Below are 17,109 nucleotides of genomic sequence, written 5' to 3' on the forward strand. Positions count from 1 at the left end.
ACGGTGTCAAAGGTGTTAAGTTCGTATAAGGCAAACACATAACTGGCGAAAAAGTCCTTCTTAACCAGTGTCACCCGGATTTGGTAGAGTGTTTTAATTTCGTGCAAACTAGCGAGTCGCACCGCAAGCAAGTGAGACAGCCAGACAGTCGTCAGTGCTCTGTCCGTCGGGTAGTGTCTTTCCAACGGTGCCAAAAATATCGCCTATGAATTCATCCAACGGTCTGACAGGGATGAATGAGAATCCTCCCAAGCCGATGGCCACAGCGGCCACAACAGGTGTAAGTGCCGCAGGTGCTACGGCTTCACCACCACCACCAGCACCACCGGTAGTCGCCAGCGGCGGTGTCAGCGGCGTGGAGGACGGGGCCGCGGCCGAAGGAACCGGAGCTAACAATCAACCGAAACGAACACCACGGCGACCGGGAAAAGTGCAGCCGGAGCGTCCGAAGCGCGTCTTCTACTGCCTGACGGATAAGAATCCGTTGCGAGTTGTGTGCACCAAAGTGGTCGAGTGGAAGTACGTCTTGCCATGAGCGTCTTGCCATCGCGGTTTGCTTCCTTTGAATGTGTACAGTTCTCGTAGCGTGTTTTCCTTTCGTGTGTTGCTTTTGGGGATCGGGGATACTTACAAATGCGCTAATGACGCGCGAAATAAGTCACGAATGCGCGCGCTCGTTTGTGTTTGTGTGTGTATCTTTAGTGATTCGTGTTTTTTGCGGTTAAAGGAGAAGCACATGGTCTATTTATTTACATTTTGGCGATAGGTGAACCAATGAATAAAGCAGATACGGAAGAAAAATTCACAAATGTAAATATTATGTCAATCAACTCTTGTGATCGCGTTAAGGAAAACCTTTTCCTTATATTCTTACCAGTTTTTCTTCATTTCACGTCTACTTAGCCTACGATGAAATAAAAACATTCAATTGATATAAATTTTCGTATATCTCTTTTTACATACGTGCCATTGGAGAGTATTTGGTAAATTTAATGTTTATTTTAAAAACGCTGCACCATGCTCATGAAAATACCTTGGCGGAGGCGCCTGGTCGTTTATACTGTCATAAATTGATACCGATTGCGGTGAGATGATGTCGTATTGATAAGTGAAGGTTGAACGAAAACAAATCTCTTGATGGTCTTAAAATCCTGTACGTACCTGATAACATCTTGTGCTTAAAAGGGACCATGTTGTGTTTTCTCAAAAATGGAACGTTCCAAACTAAACATAAAGGGTAATAATATAGTATTTATTTCAAATGTTCTTTATTAACCGTCATGTCTGCCCATTAAGGGCTTGCTGGATGTTTCCTTCTACGTCCATAAATACTCAGTGCTTCGCCAAAGGGAAGCGTTCGGTCTCAGTTAGGAATACTCCTGCGCTCGTGGAACGAACTTCAACAGCAAGCCGAGTTTCAAACATCACGATTGTACAAGACTCTCAGAAGGGGATTAATAATATTTTTATAATAATACTAGTATCCTATTAAGGTTTTTAAATTCCGATTTTCTTAGCAATAGCTTTAAATTTTGTTGTGCGAAACAGAAGCTTTCAAAACTTTAAAAAAAATTTAAAGTGTAATTTTGTTGTTGTTCTTGGATTATGACATATATGTCATAAAATTTCAACATTATATTTTCTTAAATCTGTGAAAAAACGTTAATTTAGGTAAACTATTATTATTACTATTATTATTTCTCTATTCCTGGACTGCTTTTGTGCATTATACGATATACGGTTTAACTGAGTATTTAATTGAATTTGAATGGTGGCCCTTACTCACTTTATTTTTTTCTAAGCTAAGCTTTTTTTCTGAACTAAAACTAGAGCATAAAATCAACGAATTTAAGTTTTTTTAGTTCAGTACCTTCACTCCTGCATCATTTTTCAAATTTAAAAATGATTAGATGAAGTAGTATTTGAACCATTATCAGCTTATCAACTTTTTCCCAATACAGTGTGCTTATAACAACTTTTACTTCATTCCATAAAAGAAAGTAAACAGCAATAACAATTACTTGAACGACACAGCTTCCTTCATCCCCTTAGGCGTGCATGAAATTTTACATTTAGAATATAAAAAAAACTAATCATATTCTGTAGATCTCTTTATCTAAATTATCCCAACCGTTGGGCGAGTTAAGAGCCATCTTAACATATAGCGATAACGGTAAAACCCATTTAGACCTCCCTAATGTACCTATTTTTTAAATGGGAAATTAAATTAACCGTTGCTTCATGATTATTTTTACATTCCAGGCCATTTGAATATTTGATATTGCTAACGATATTTGCCAACTGTGTTGCACTGGCAACTTATACTCCATTTCCAAATGGCGACTCAAACGCTACCAATGCTATGTTGGAAAAGGTAGAGCATGTATTTCTTGTCATATTTACACTGGAATGTGTGATAAAGGTGATTGCTAATGGATTTATTATGCATCCCGGAGCCTACCTTCGGAGTCGATGGAATATGTTGGATTTCACAATAGTTTTAATTGGGTATGTGTTCAACTTAGCATCATCTTTTAAACATTACCATCTTATAGTATTTTTTTTTGCGATATTTCTTTCGCGGTGCAGCATGATCAGTACGACGCTGTCCAGCATTATGAAGGACGGATTCGATGTGAAGGCTCTTCGCGCATTCAGAGTTTTACGTCCTTTGCGATTGGTTTCGGGAGTTCCGAGTATGTTTACTTCTAAACAAAATCTCTGTTCTACAACAGTTTAATTCCTTTCTTTTTATTTGCATAATACTCAGGCTTACAGGTGGTTCTCAATTCTATCCTCCGGGCCATGGTCCCACTGTTACACATCGCACTCCTGGTACTGTTTGTGATCATTATCTACGCCATCGTTGGCCTCGAATTGTTTTCAGGAAAAATGCATAAAACATGCTTCCACAACATTACTGGTAAAAGATACATTTTTGAAGTCAATTTATTGAACTTGAAACGCTTACGTTGGTAACCTTCTAATCAATTGCCAGGAGACATGATGGAAGACCCAACACCATGCGGGGAAGGTGGCTATCAATGTAACACTGTTGGTCCACAATGGGTCTGCCGTTACTACTGGGAAGGGCCAAACTTTGGTATCACCAACTTTGATAATTTTGGCCTTTCGATGCTTACCGTGTTTCAATGCATTACGCTGGAAGGATGGACGGATATGTTGTATTACGTAAGTTTGTTTCCCTTGCTGCTTTTAATTCCATTGTTCAATTTACACTAGCAAAACTGAACCACACCGTTGATTGTACAGTTAGAAGATCTAAATTATAATTCGTTACGCACTGTGGAGTAGGCATAGCATACATAGTCACTAAAACAGATCAAATTTACTACAATTAGTATTTCATGAAAAATTGATCTATTTGTTGCAACTCTTGCAACCTCTTGGGCAGATATCGGATTCAAAACAATAATAAGTCAGCGATTTCTTCTAACTCGCAGAAATGCGGCCGGTTAAAAAAAACTTTCGCTTTATTGATCCGTTTTGAGCCAATAGTGAAGCCCTCTTCCCTCTTGGCTCCTATTTATGTCCTTTCTCCTCTGGTTCTCACGCGCCCGGCCGACGATCGCTAGCCGACCACGGTCATTCCTCCTTATCAGCTGATCGGGCAAAGATCTTTTTTATGTTCCGACAAGTGGCTTGCAAAGTCTAGATTGATTGTTATTTCTTCGTTTTGACTTCAATGTATATTAGCGAATATATCTTTAGTCACACACGAAATAATCGCTTCCCACTGCAATTCATCTATTTACATATTAGCAGGGAAATTCCCTCTTCAATCCACGTAAGTCACGAAATTAATGCGTCAAAAAATCCGTTTAACCCCTCGGCTGCTCGAAATATCGTTCTAAAAACGTCCTACGCGCGGAACAAACGTCCTACTTTTTTGTATGGAGGTGAAACAAATGCAGCACGTTTTCGAGCATTCGTTCTATTTCGTCCTACTTCCTATACAAAACTGCTCGATGTTTGTTTCATTTTAGGACGTTTTTAGGACGACTGCTCGGAATCGCCTAGCGGGAACACATGTCCTAACGAGAATCGACATGGAATTGGATTGCGCTTCTGTAACAACACTCATTCGTTCGTTTTGGTGACCAAGAAACTGTTCAATGTAGAACAACCAATTGCCTATCAAAGTGTTATGATTAATTATGTTTAGTGTTTTTCGGAAACGTTGGTTTAATAATAATATGTTTAGAGAAAAATAGGTCTCATTTAATACAAAGATTTCATCTTCAGAAATCGTGTTTTTTACATGACTTTCAATTCTTTATTTTCATTTCTTCATTATTTTCAATTCTTCAATCGATCAAATCGACTAAACAAAATTCAGAATTATACAAAAAAAAATGCAGACAATGCGCACACATTCATTCATGCCTTTCTCATAAATGCAATCAAGAATAAAATGCTTACATATTTTTCCACCGACACCGACAGATTGAAGACGCCATGGGCAGCAATTGGCAATGGATTTACTTCGTCTCCATGGTCATCCTGGGAGCGTTCTTTGTAATGAATCTTATTCTCGGTGTGCTAAGCGGTGAGTTTTCCAAGGAGCGCACGAAGGCAAAAAGCCGGGGAGATTTCCAGAAGCTTCGCGAGAAGCAACGCATCGAGGAAGACCTTAAGGGCTACCTGGACTGGATCACGCAAGCAGAGGATATTGAAGCGTATCAGGATCCCCCATCGACGGGGAAACTGATGCCGGACGCGATGCTGAAGGCGGTCGGCACCGTCGACGGGTCCGAATGTGTAGGTATTGGCATTATTCCTAACTCCGACTCCGCCGAAGCCAAAGCTAGCCCCGACAAGGGTTTGGACTACATGCAGTCACGCTCGGAGTCGTGGTACAATCGGCGGGTGAGAGCCTGGGACCGGTTGAACCGTAAGATGCGTCGCTCCTGTCGCAAGGCGGTTAAGTCCCAAGCGTTCTACTGGTTGATAATCATTCTGGTGTTTCTCAACACTGGCGTGCTGGCCACGGAGCATTACCACCAACCGCAGTGGTTGGATGATTTCCAAGGTAAGCCGCGTGCATAAGAACTCTCCGCAAGCCTGTAACCGGTGGTCTCGTGGAAGACCGCGAAAAAGTTCGATTTAAAAGAAAGCTGTATGTTACTGTTCTAGATGTAGTGGTATTATAGTAGAGCACCTGTGCACCGAGTTCATCACCATCATGGGATGGTAACATTTGGTATTCTTCCTGCAAACTGAGCTCTGTCGTATCGCAACCGATCGTTTGCTCGATTGCTTGTCCTGTTGACACGTGACACAAGCTCCACCATTATATTTTTGAGGGACTAGATGGTTCCTCTAAAAAGTCGGGAACGGGAAGCGGAAGCGGACAAACGGGAGGCACTTCACACACAATAGCACGCACGCAAGCAAGCTCGAAGGCACGCATGTAAGCAAGCACGGAATGTAAGCTAGCTTGTACGAACGAAAGCTTGTACCGCTTTGGCAAGGTTCTCTTAATGTTCAATGGCACTACAATGTGACCAACGGTTCAAAATGGAAGTCAGAATGTCTACCGAACTACCGAAAATATTGAACGGGACCCTGAGGCAGAACAAATCGCATAGAAACAAGAAAATTTGTTCCTGGACCCGATCCGGTACTTTTGTCCTCCATATAGTGCTCCATTGAGCATTAGAAGAGTAGAACCTTACCATAACCGCTACTGTGCTTCGTTTTTTATCACACTAACTTCCTCAGATTCGTCATCATAGCAGGCTTAGAAAAACGTGAGCTCGTTCGAAATGCGTTTTTATTCACTCCCGTTGCTCCTTGCTCCAAGTTAGTGGGATGACCGATTATTTACCTCCTATATATCGTATGCCCCTCTGGTTGTGTGTCCTGTCATCAATGTGTGCGTGTGTGTGTATGTTTGTGTACACAGGTTTCGATCGGTAAATAATTTCCTGATCCAATGCTTCCATTTCAGAGTACACCAACATGTTCTTTGTGGCCCTCTTTTCGCTGGAAATGTTCCTCAAAATGTACAGTCTGGGCTTGCAGGGATACTTCGTGTCGCTGTTCAATCGATTCGATTGCTTCGTGGTCATCGGCAGCGTGATCGAGGTGTTGCTGACCAACACACAAATGATGCCTCCATTGGGTATCTCTGTGCTGCGTTGTGTTCGCTTGTTGCGCGTCTTCAAAGTCACAAAGTACGCACATCATCCGGTATAATCTTGTGCATCTCTTTTCTGCAACATTCATACAGGCTGCATAATGACTCGATTTGAATATCTTAAACTTTTATGATCCCTTCCCACGAGTTAGACCAAAAAGGTTGTAGTATCATAGAGAATATTGTAACTGCCAATTGTAATAATATATTACAATATATGTTACAAATATTGTAACTAAACAAAATATCTGAAATTTCATGATCACGGTGATTAGATACTGATTCACCAAAGACGACCGTGGCGGAACTATTACCTTTGATAAAGATTTCAATTCTGTATTGCAGAGTTGATGATTATTCTATTTTGATTATAAATGACGGATTTTCAAATTTCTTATGTCAATACAGGTGAACGTCGATTATCCGGGGGTGTCGGGACCGGGAGGTCCCCGGATAATCGAATTCCACGGATAATCGAACATATACGTAAAATACGTTAATACCTGGTTTGAGTCTCGGCTAGTTCACTTTTAACCAGTTCCAGTTAGTTGATTAATCATAAAAAATGTTTGAATTATTTTTCAATGGTAATTTTTATTGCTATTTTGATCCAACAAATTTTATTTGACACATTATTGCTAAAACATTTTGTGAACAAACCTGCCCGGTTGACAGAAATTTAAATTGTTGCTGGTACTATGTAGTTCCAGCAAGAGTCCCAGCAATCTGCCATGGAAAAACTTGCTGTAACTACATGAAAGCTGCAAAAAATTTGAATTTTTGTCAACCGGGTGATATTCATGGAAATATTTCAACCAGGTTGTGCAGTTGTCAGTTACAAGACACCCGGATAATCTGGTCGCGGATAATCGACGTCCGACTGTATTTCGAATTCGTAGGAATATTTGTTCGTCAACAGCAAGAAAATAATATGTTTCGTATGAAGTCATTTAAACAACTGTGTAGTATGAAGTCATTTAATTTTACATAAGCAATTAGAAGAAAAGCTGAAGTATAATAAAACTTTGAATTTGAATTGGAAAATAACAAATATACAAAACAGAATCCATTGAACATTAGAAGCAAATTGCGGTCCAGTTTTGAACGGTTTGCAATTTTATGTTTTGGAATATCTCGAATACAACTGGTTCTTTCTTAGAATTTAAAACTACATGCAAAAGTGTTTTTCCTTTTTTGTAACGCACCAGATCAGTTAAAAACAAACAAAAAAGAAAACTCTTTCATCAAAAGAAGAAAAAAAAAATTTCTAGGATGAAAAGCCTCAAATATTACCTTCGCTAAAACATATTCTCTTTTATCTATAGATACTGGCAGTCTTTGTCAAATCTCGTAGCGTCGCTGTTAAATTCCATACAATCGATTGCCTCCCTGTTGCTTCTGCTCTTTCTGTTCATCGTGATATTTGCTCTCCTGGGAATGCAAGTATTCGGTGGACGGTTTATTTTCAACTCCATGGACAACAAACCACGGTCCAATTTTGATAGTTTTGTGCAGAGTCTTCTCACTGTGTTTCAGGTGCGTTTTGTTGCTCTCGTTTGTGCCTATTTTGCTTTCTAGGGAGCTATAGTAAGAACATAGTAACGCAATTTTTTTATTTACAGATACTTACCGGCGAAGATTGGGTAATGTAGTACCTCATTTGAAGTTAAATGAAGCGTAATAATATAATATTTTACCTCTTTTAGAACGCTGTTATGTATGATGGAATTCAAGCATACGGTGGAGTCGCCTCGTTTGGAATTTTAGCGAGCATTTATTTTATTATTTTGTTCATTTGTGGTAACTGTATCCTTTTCACAAGATATCATAATTTTACGAAAGATTAAAACTTTTCTGGACAAATAACTGACCTAAATAATAACGTCTTACTAGTCAACTAACTCTTGGCATCCCCCATATTGAATGACCGAATGATTTTTAAACGGGCTGTAGCTGTGGATATCCGTCCGACAGAAGTTCCTTAACGCACAATACGCATTACAGACATACTGCTAAATGTGTTCTTAGCCATTGCGGTCGACAACCTGGCTGATGCCGAATCGCTTACTGCCGTCGAGAAAGAGGATGATGCCGACACGGAGTTGGAAAATTTGGCCGATAAACCGGACAGCGAAGCGGCTAACGAAGACAACGAGAATGAAGAGGAGATTTCGTCAGAGGACGACGGCGGCCAGGCAACCAACGACGAGGATGTTGAAGACAGGCGAGCTCACAGTCCTTGGTTGAACAAATTCGATGAACAAAACGTGGAAAAGACTAGTAAAAAGTTCGGGAAATTAGGGGTCTTTTCAAATGGGGCTTTTTGTACAAGATCTAATAGTTTTCGGCTGATAGTACTGTTCTGTGCACCCATAACTGACTCGAAGGATTGCACGACCCTCTCGGATGGAATTCAATCTATTTCCAGTTAAAGTTCCGCTATGGGTGTATGGTTCCGATTTAGTTCAATTGATAAATGTGACCCTAAGGATAGCGTTGCATGATTGGATCGAGTACAATGCCCAACCGTCTGTAAATTGCAACAATTTGATTACTAATCGTTCGTTGTGGTTCAATGTGTTTTGCTTTCCAGTACTTTTGCCGCGAAATCTGCCACCAAAGCAAAGAACACTAAAACTGCATCAGCCGCGTTTGAAGAGACGAAAAAAACGCGCATCAGTAGAGTAGTGATCCAAGGTATTCGATTGTTTGTATTATTTTGCAAATCTTAAATACATTCCAGGTTGCTATCCAGCTATGGGTCTATATGTTCCGCTTATGGTACATTCGTTTTTCCTGCTTTCGTGTAAAACATGTCCAACCTCTTATGATACTGAAATTCCCTATTACTGAACCATGTTTAGCTATTTCAGGAAAAAGTTCTAGAAATTTATGTTTTGAATTTGGTTGCATACCATTGTTATCTCAAACGGTTCAACCGTTACGCTTATCGCAAACCTTCAACCCTACGGGTCAGTTTTTATAATAAGCATTCGCTAATGTGATTCTAAGTTATTCCGTCAAATAATGCTTATGCACGTGTTTGGTGGTATTCCATTTTGCTGTTGTGAGTTGATAAACAACTGTTTGTTTAAAACATTATTTTTGTAAAGAAGTTGTTTTTTGGAGTATTTATTAGAAAATTCTGCTAGCAAAGAGGGAAACACGTAATGAGAATTTTTCTTTCAAATTTAAACTTTGTTTTCGACATTAAAATTGCACGTGTAATAAACTTTATTGTAGAAAATATTACTGGACAAGCAATGGAATGGACAAACATTCCATAAATAGCTTTATTCTAGCATACTTGTTATCATCACACAATTTTTAATGCGAAGTATACATACACTTTCAAACGAACCAAAAAAAATAGCAACATTTAACTTTTTATTTTAATAAATAATATCCTTCATAATATTCATAGCTCAACCAACTGCGCTTCCCCGACGCTTGTCTCGTATTGGCTTGAAAGTGAAGAAATATCGTGAACCCCCGAAGAATGCGCTTTTCATATGTCCAATTACTAACAGGTGAATCTATCACAACTATTTTGGAATTAATTCCAGTGTGCAATACAAACATAACTAACAGCGCTGTGTAATTGTTAGTGTAACTCTTGTTTTAATCTGCACCAGTGCGTCTGTTCGTATCAGTATTAAAGCACAAATTAGAACGAACTTTGAATGAGCTGTAATATAAACTTCCAAAATGTGCTCATATCCTCATTCAAATCATTAATATGTTTCCCCATCACGTGGCGTTTGGTTTGTGAAGTACACAATCCTACTGCATTTTTAATACATTTTTAATCTAATCTGAAATTCTATAGATATTGCTCGCATAGTGTTGCTTTGCGTGTGATTACCGTTATATCCTTTATTTAATGTCATTATAGTGCTCCATCTGCTGTTTAGCCCATCAATGATCGTCTTATTATCGTTGTATGTTTTCCCCAACTTTCTAGAGCCATACGAATCTATCGAAATACCAAACGATCGCGCTTCCGTCCACACGACATACGCCAAACGATTGTCCGAGGCTGTCGTATCCAGTAGTCCCATACCTATATCGGATGAAAAGTCACTTTTTCTTCTGAAGCCTACAAACAGGTTGTTAAATGAATTTTTTGGTTTTCGCAAATTTAATGCTTAGCTTAAATGAAGACGAATTTAAAAGGGGTTTGTTAAAGTAGCTTTCTAAAATTACTAAGATTTTTGGCGAAGAATGCTGATATGATTCGTCTACTCTTGTGATATTTGAAATTCTTGTTCTGCATATGATAGACACCATGACCGAGCGGCATAACTGGCTATAGTTTTGAATGTAAAACTCTTAGCTGAAATAATGAACATGTTTCTAGAAACTCTACTAAAAAAAAATCAAAATGAGGTGCGGTCTAACGAATCCACAAAAATGTTGTTGGATGTGTTAGAATGTTCATAGCAAACAGAAATCTCGCTACAAAACTGTTGTTAAACTCAAACGACAAACCTATTAAATTAGTTTACTGTTAAAATTTTATTTTTTATTTTTGTAAATTGCATGTGCTCGATTAAAAAAACAAACAAAATGTTATGAAACAGTTTTATTTCATCATTATTGGACAAAGAAAACTGAATATTGAATATTGTGAAATGTTGCTCGCATATATGGCCTTCGTAGAACTAACATCTTCATAATTCGCAATTATCCTTCGAATACCGTTTGTCCAGAAATTAAAGCGTTCAACTTCCAACATTTCAACAGATTCCGCAAGTTCTGTCACTGGCTCTGCAACCATACCGTGTTCGGAAACATTATCCTGCTATGCATTATGCTGTCCTCGGTAATGCTGGCCGCCGAAGACCCGTTGAACGCAAATTCGGAACGAAATCAAATTCTTAACCAATTTGACTACTTCTTCACCGCCGTTTTCGCCATCGAGCTCGTGCTGAAGGTGATCGCTTACGGATTTATTCTTCACAAGGGAGCTTTCTGTCGGTCGGCGTTTAATTTGCTCGATCTGCTGGTAGTTAGCGTCTCACTGGTATCGATGCTGTTCAGGTGAGCTTTCATTCATTTCCTACTAGAATCATTCAAAAGCATGTAACTGCAACGTTTGATTGCATTGTCAGCTCCGGTACCATATCGGTGGTGAAGATTCTTCGAGTTCTTCGGGTTCTACGGCCGCTCAGAGCGATCAATAGAGCAAAAGGACTGAAGGTAAGCTACCTATCAAATGTGTCTTTTCACGATGTACAAATTAAAATGATGGTATGCATTCTTTCTTGTATTTAGCACGTGGTGCAATGCGTCATTGTAGCAGTCAAAACCATCGGAAACATTGTATTGGTTACATTTTTACTGCAATTCATGTTTGCTGTGATCGGTGTGCAATTGTTTAAGGCAAGTAGAATGTTTTAATGCAACACACTCTGAATAAACACTTTCAAATGCTTTCCTTCTTGCAGGGTAAATTCTTCTCCTGTTCCGATCGGTCGAAATACGAAGAGTCCGATTGTCAGTTAGTATTGCCGTTCTTTTCACTATACTTTCAAAGTGGATACAATCACCACAAATCTTATCCATTTTGTTTTAAACTATTTAGTGGAACCTACTTGGTGTTCGAGGATGGAAACGTGGACAAACCGGTATCCAAAGAAAGAGAATGGTCCAACAATCGGTTTCATTTCGATGATGTACAGAAAGCAATGCTCACACTTTTTACCGTGTCCACCTTCGAAGGCTGGCCGTCGTAAGTATTAAAACGATTCGAAGTGATCCGCTATTTCCTGTGTGTTCCGTTTCCATTCTCTCTGCAGCCTGCTGTATGTGTCCATCGATTCGCATACGGAAAATTTTGGCCCAATATACAACTATCGGCCGCTGGTGGCGACGTACTACATCATCTACATCATCGTGATCGCCTTCTTCATGGTCAACATCTTCGTTGGTTTCGTCATCGTGACGTTCCAGAACGAGGGCGAACAGGAGTATAAAAACTGCGACCTGGACAAGAACCAACGCAACTGCATAGAGTTTGCGTTGAAGGCAAAGCCGGTGCGCCGGTACATCCCGAATGATGATCGGATACAGTACCAGGTGTGGTGGTTCGTCACCTCGCAGCTGTTTGAGTACACGATCTTCATACTGATCATGATGAACACGATCACGCTGTCTATGAAGTTCTATCGCCAACCGCAGCCATACACGGAGTGGCTTGACGTGCTGAATCTGGTTTTCACCGCTGTGTTTGCACTGGAGTTTGTATTCAAACTTGCCGCCTTTCGATTTCAGGTAAATACTCTTTCTCCAACCAACAATCTCTCGATAGAATTCATCGAGATAGAGTTCATTTTAAAGATATTTCTACTCAATTGTGTAATTAGAACTACTTTGGCGATGCTTGGAACGTCTTTGATTTCATCATTGTACTGGGAAGTTTTATCGATATCGTTTACTCTGAAGTGACCACCAGCAGCGGCACAAAGGTAAGAATATTATTTCCGAGCCATCAACCAAATTCTACGAGTATTCTTCACTACCAGGGAGCGTCGACGATTATTTCGATCAATTTCTTCCGACTATTTCGCGTCATGCGGCTCATCAAGCTGTTAGCACGTGGCGAAGGCATCCGCACGCTTCTGTGGACATTCATTAAATCCTTTCAGGCCCTTCCCTATGTTGCCTTGCTGATCGTGATGCTGTTCTTCATCTATGCCGTAATAGGAATGCAGGTAAGTGTACGCCCAACGTTGTGCTCTCCAGCCCACCAAGTCTTTTACTGATGAATGACATTTCACGATGTAACCGTTCCCTCCTATTCCGAATGATCCTAGGTTTTTGGTCGTATTGCGTTGGACGACGAAACGGCGATACACAGGAACAATAATTTCCAAACCTTTCCTCAGGCTATTTTGGTTTTGTTTAGGTCAGCGACTGGTATGTTTTGTTTTTATATCTTCTTACCAATCTATACTAGTTTGTTTCTTCATTTGCATCATTTATTTTAAAACAAGTGTTACATGTAGATTCCCCCTGGGTAGATCATTATTGCATTGTAAAAATTTACACTTTAGTTGCACTCATAACATCTGAGAATTTTTTTAATTGCTTTCTTTACTGAATTGAATTAAATTCTTTTTATAGTATTTAGTCTTTAGACCTTTTCTGTGAATAAGTAGTTATTTCCAATTATTTTTCTTCTTTCACTATCTACCATTTACTCCTGTTACAGTCAATTGGTAGATCTAGTTTTTCTGTTCCTGGTTATTATGGTTATGTTTATCAGTCTGTCCTTTTCTGATTGGCCAAAAGAGAAGTGAACGAGCTAAAGCTATCAAAATCTCAATTTCGTAACCGATTGAATATCTGGTTCACAGTAACTTTCTTTGCATTTTAATGAATTTTTCGCGAGAACAGCCTTAAAAGATGTTAAAGTCAAACGTTTGTGAGTCTCCAGCGCGTTTTTATCTTACAAATCAATCTTCCGACTTTTTATTCATTCGAACAATCAACTGGCATGTCCTTTTAGGTAGGGCACAGTTTTCATAAACTTTCACTAACATTCTATGGCTTTCGATATTGGTTCTTTTCCTTCACATCATAGTATGGAAGCAGAACCTTCTTTTCAAAAACACCCGTTTGTTGAATTATAGAAGATGCCATTTATAGTTGGACCAAATAAAGCCAATGTTTGCGATTAAAATATTTAAAAAAAGCTATGGTATTTGATATCGAAACCACACGAACTTATGCATACGAAAAATATTGGAATTTTAACAAAAACCTTTTTGTTGATGTAAGATACATATTAAAGTGCTGTAGATTTTGCTTAAAAATACTCTCTATTTTGACTTTTGGTTTCATCTTTTCTAAAAGTTTTGCATTCCATTTTGACAGACACCTCAATTATCAAAGAAGATTGCATTTCCGTTCTGACACCATTAATACCTAAATGTGAACAGTACGAACCGACTTTCAAGAGTTTTAAATATGTTTAACGTATTTATAATATTAAAACAAAGCACATCTTTGTGTTTGGAGTGCTGTTTTAGAAGCAATCCTTTATGGTCTTCAATTGATGTATTTTCGATAGGTGAAGCCTGGCAAGACATTATGTTGGACTGCTCCGCGCGTGCAGAAGTTCGGTGTGATGAAGAGTCCGATGAAAAAAACCCTATGGAAGGCTGCGGGTCAAACTTCGCTTTCCCGTACTTCATCTCGTTCTACGTGCTCTGCTCGTTCCTGATCATCAACCTGTTCGTGGCCGTCATCATGGACAACTTCGACTATCTGACGCGTGACTGGTCGATCCTGGGTCCGCACCATCTGGACGAGTTCGTGCGCCTCTGGAGCGAGTACGATCCGGACGCGAAGGGGCGCATCAAGCACCTGGACGTGGTGACGCTGCTGCGCAAGATATCGCCCCCACTCGGTTTCGGCAAGCTATGTCCGCACCGGGTGGCCTGCAAACGGCTGGTGTCGATGAACATGCCACTCAACAGTGACGGAACAGTGCTGTTCAACGCGACCCTGTTCGCGGTGGTGCGCACCTCGCTGAAGATCAAAACCGAGGGCAACATCGACGACGCCAACATCGAGCTACGGCACATCATCAAGCAGATCTGGAAGCGCACGAGCAACAAGTTACTCGATCAGGTCGTACCGCCGCCTGGCGTAGACGACGAGGTGACGGTGGGCAAGTTCTACGCCACCTACCTCATCCAGGACTACTTCCGGCGGTTCAAAAAGCGAAAAACAGTGGATCGTAATTCCGAGCCATCCTCGCACATGACGCTGTTGGCAGGATTGAGGATATTGCACAAGCGAGGGCCCAAAATCAAACGTAAAATTTCGGGCACCCTGCATGAGAGTGCTTCAACGAATAACCCCGAACCATCGCACAGGGTATGTTTAATTTATAAAAATGTTAGAGAAAACGTTTATTCATGCAAAATTTTACAAATGTGTTGCAGTGCACTTTCTCATTACGACAAAATTTTTCATCAAATAGGAAAAAAATAGGTCGACAAGAAAAACAGATTAAATCCCAGCACACATTAAGCTTTATGAACAACTGATATTATACATCAAAAAATGAACAATTAATATTTTTTTATCATAAAAGTTACTATTGTTTGCTATAACATTTTTGGATTTTTTTTTTGCAAATTGTTATTATCATAAAATATCTCGAAGAAAGTTACCAGTGTAACTTTTACCATAAAAATGTTGATTCTCAATGTTTGAATCTAGTGCACAACTGCTAACATTGATTATTGTTAACAATTGTAGATAACCAATTGATTTGATGAATTTTTATTGCTATTTGTGCCGTACAATGGATTATGTTCACAGTCTCATTTTGTTGTGGTTTCAAAATATACATATAGACCATCTGACCCAACGAACTTCGCCTCATCCCATATTAACACTTTGTCCGCACAACTCACGGCGTCACAACGCTTTACGACAGGCGCGTTTGCACCATCATCCCAAGACATCTTCATGATTGGCTTAGCCGATTTTGGGTGTGAGCGTTACAAACAAATAAATATTCATTTTTTTATAATTTTTTTTATAGAAAAACGCCTTTTATTCGAATCTTCTGATTTTCGGGCTTGTTCTTGAGAATTTTCAAATCTTTCATTTTTCTAAAACCTGTTGGGATAAGTCCAGTCGTTTTCTAGTTTTCGTTATAGAATATAGAATTCATACTGTATCCAAAACATCTACTTCTCATATTCATTATATATACAATGTTTAAATTTTATGTGATGAATTGATTCACGTGAAAGCTTGTTTTATTATTCGTACAACAATAACATGAAGCAATCGATGGAATTGCGATGGTTTAGTCGACCGAAACTAATTAGATAAATTTCGAAAGCAACACTTTTTTAATCTGCAACATTTTAAACAATAGTTACCCTTTCTTATGAAGGGTATTGTGTTTTGCTACATGAAAATAACAAATAACATTTCTTTTTTTAATTCGATCTTATCCCATCTTTCAACAGAGAAATCATAACCTTTTTGGAATATCTTGGCCTACTTCAGCCGCGCTAAAGAAGCGTTACTTTGCCAATGGTAAATATGGTGCTTTGTGGCTTATTGCACTAGTGAATAACACCTTTCTCTTATCTCTTCGTTCTTCGTTCTATAGAATCCGTTGTTCGCTCTACTCGACCGGAAAATCGTCCGGTTCGACCTCCTCGCACCTACGCCACCCTCAACAAAGGCTTCAGAGACGTCAACAAGGCGATACTGTACGGTTTCCGGTCGATGCATGATCACAATCCGTTAAAGGGCAAGGACGATGGAGATACTGGCAACGAGGGCTCGTTGAAGCCTCTATGCTTTGGCGAAATCTATTCAAAGCAAACGAGCCGCGTAGTAAATGCCAAAGAAAGTGACGCTTAATGTTTAAATTGACAATATTTTAAACTAAGCTTGTGGTGTGTGGTTTGAAAGTGTGATATGCGTGTGTTGTTTGGAATTAGTTTTGACCTGCAGTTTGCAGTAAGAAATAAACAACGTGACTACATACATTTACCCGTTTGTTCTGTATACTTTCGAACTCTGTTTAAATGGTGCATATCACAACAAAATCTCTTAACACTAATTATGCTAGATTCCATCTTTTTAACACTAACTTATGCTAGTAAATGTGCATACCAAATCGTACCAGCTGCGCCTAATTTGATGCAACTATTTTTGGCGTTTTATAGCTTTGCATCTTATGATGAACCGAGTCGTTCCCCGTTACTATCAGATTGGTGAAGATTTGTTTATTTTCATGCTGGAACTACAAGCAGACGGGTTTCAAAACGATTAGCAAATCTTATCTGCGTAATCAGCCATTGCTAATAAAATTGTTTTTTAATCGTGATTAGATTTGTGTTTCATAAATAAAAGTCGGCGTGGGTTCAAATTCCAACCGAGACCGGACCCTCCCCTGTACG

The 17,109-nt window shown here is 39.4% G+C and overlaps 1 protein-coding gene across 1 annotated transcript; it reads left to right on the forward strand.

Annotated features, from left to right (window-relative positions):
- The first annotated feature begins 232 nt into the window (after positions 1 to 232).
- LOC131264439 (muscle calcium channel subunit alpha-1-like) lies at positions 233 to 16,687 on the forward strand. Its single transcript, XM_058266741.1, has 25 exons — positions 233 to 519; positions 2,263 to 2,508; positions 2,590 to 2,696; positions 2,771 to 2,923; positions 2,999 to 3,192; positions 4,468 to 5,053; positions 5,975 to 6,200; positions 7,489 to 7,699; positions 7,786 to 7,806; positions 7,870 to 7,969; positions 8,168 to 8,450; positions 8,757 to 8,860; positions 10,128 to 10,272; positions 10,910 to 11,206; positions 11,278 to 11,365; positions 11,441 to 11,548; positions 11,614 to 11,666; positions 11,751 to 11,897; positions 11,965 to 12,439; positions 12,532 to 12,633; positions 12,691 to 12,879; positions 12,982 to 13,084; positions 14,241 to 15,052; positions 16,165 to 16,234; positions 16,311 to 16,687. The coding sequence occupies exons 1-25, from the start codon at positions 233 to 235 to the stop codon at positions 16,565 to 16,567; spliced, it is 5,364 nt and encodes a 1,787-aa protein (XP_058122724.1). The 3' UTR covers positions 16,568 to 16,687.
- The last annotated feature ends 422 nt before the right edge of the window (positions 16,688 to 17,109 follow it).

The sequence above is a fragment of the Anopheles coustani genome, chromosome 2 (genome assembly GCF_943734705.1).
Source record: "Anopheles coustani chromosome 2, idAnoCousDA_361_x.2, whole genome shotgun sequence".
Classification (NCBI taxonomy): domain Eukaryota; kingdom Metazoa; phylum Arthropoda; class Insecta; order Diptera; family Culicidae; genus Anopheles; species Anopheles coustani.

Coding starts and splice junctions, on each gene's coding strand:
- LOC131264439 (XM_058266741.1), top strand. CDS start 233: ATGAATGAGAATCCTCCCAAGCCGATGGCCACAGCGGCCACAACAGGT. Junction 520..2,262: donor ACCAAAGTGGTCGAGTGGAA/GTACGTCTTGCC, acceptor TTTACATTCCAG/GCCATTTGAATATTTGATAT. Junction 5,054..5,974: donor GTGGTTGGATGATTTCCAAG/GTAAGCCGCGTG, acceptor CTTCCATTTCAG/AGTACACCAACATGTTCTTT.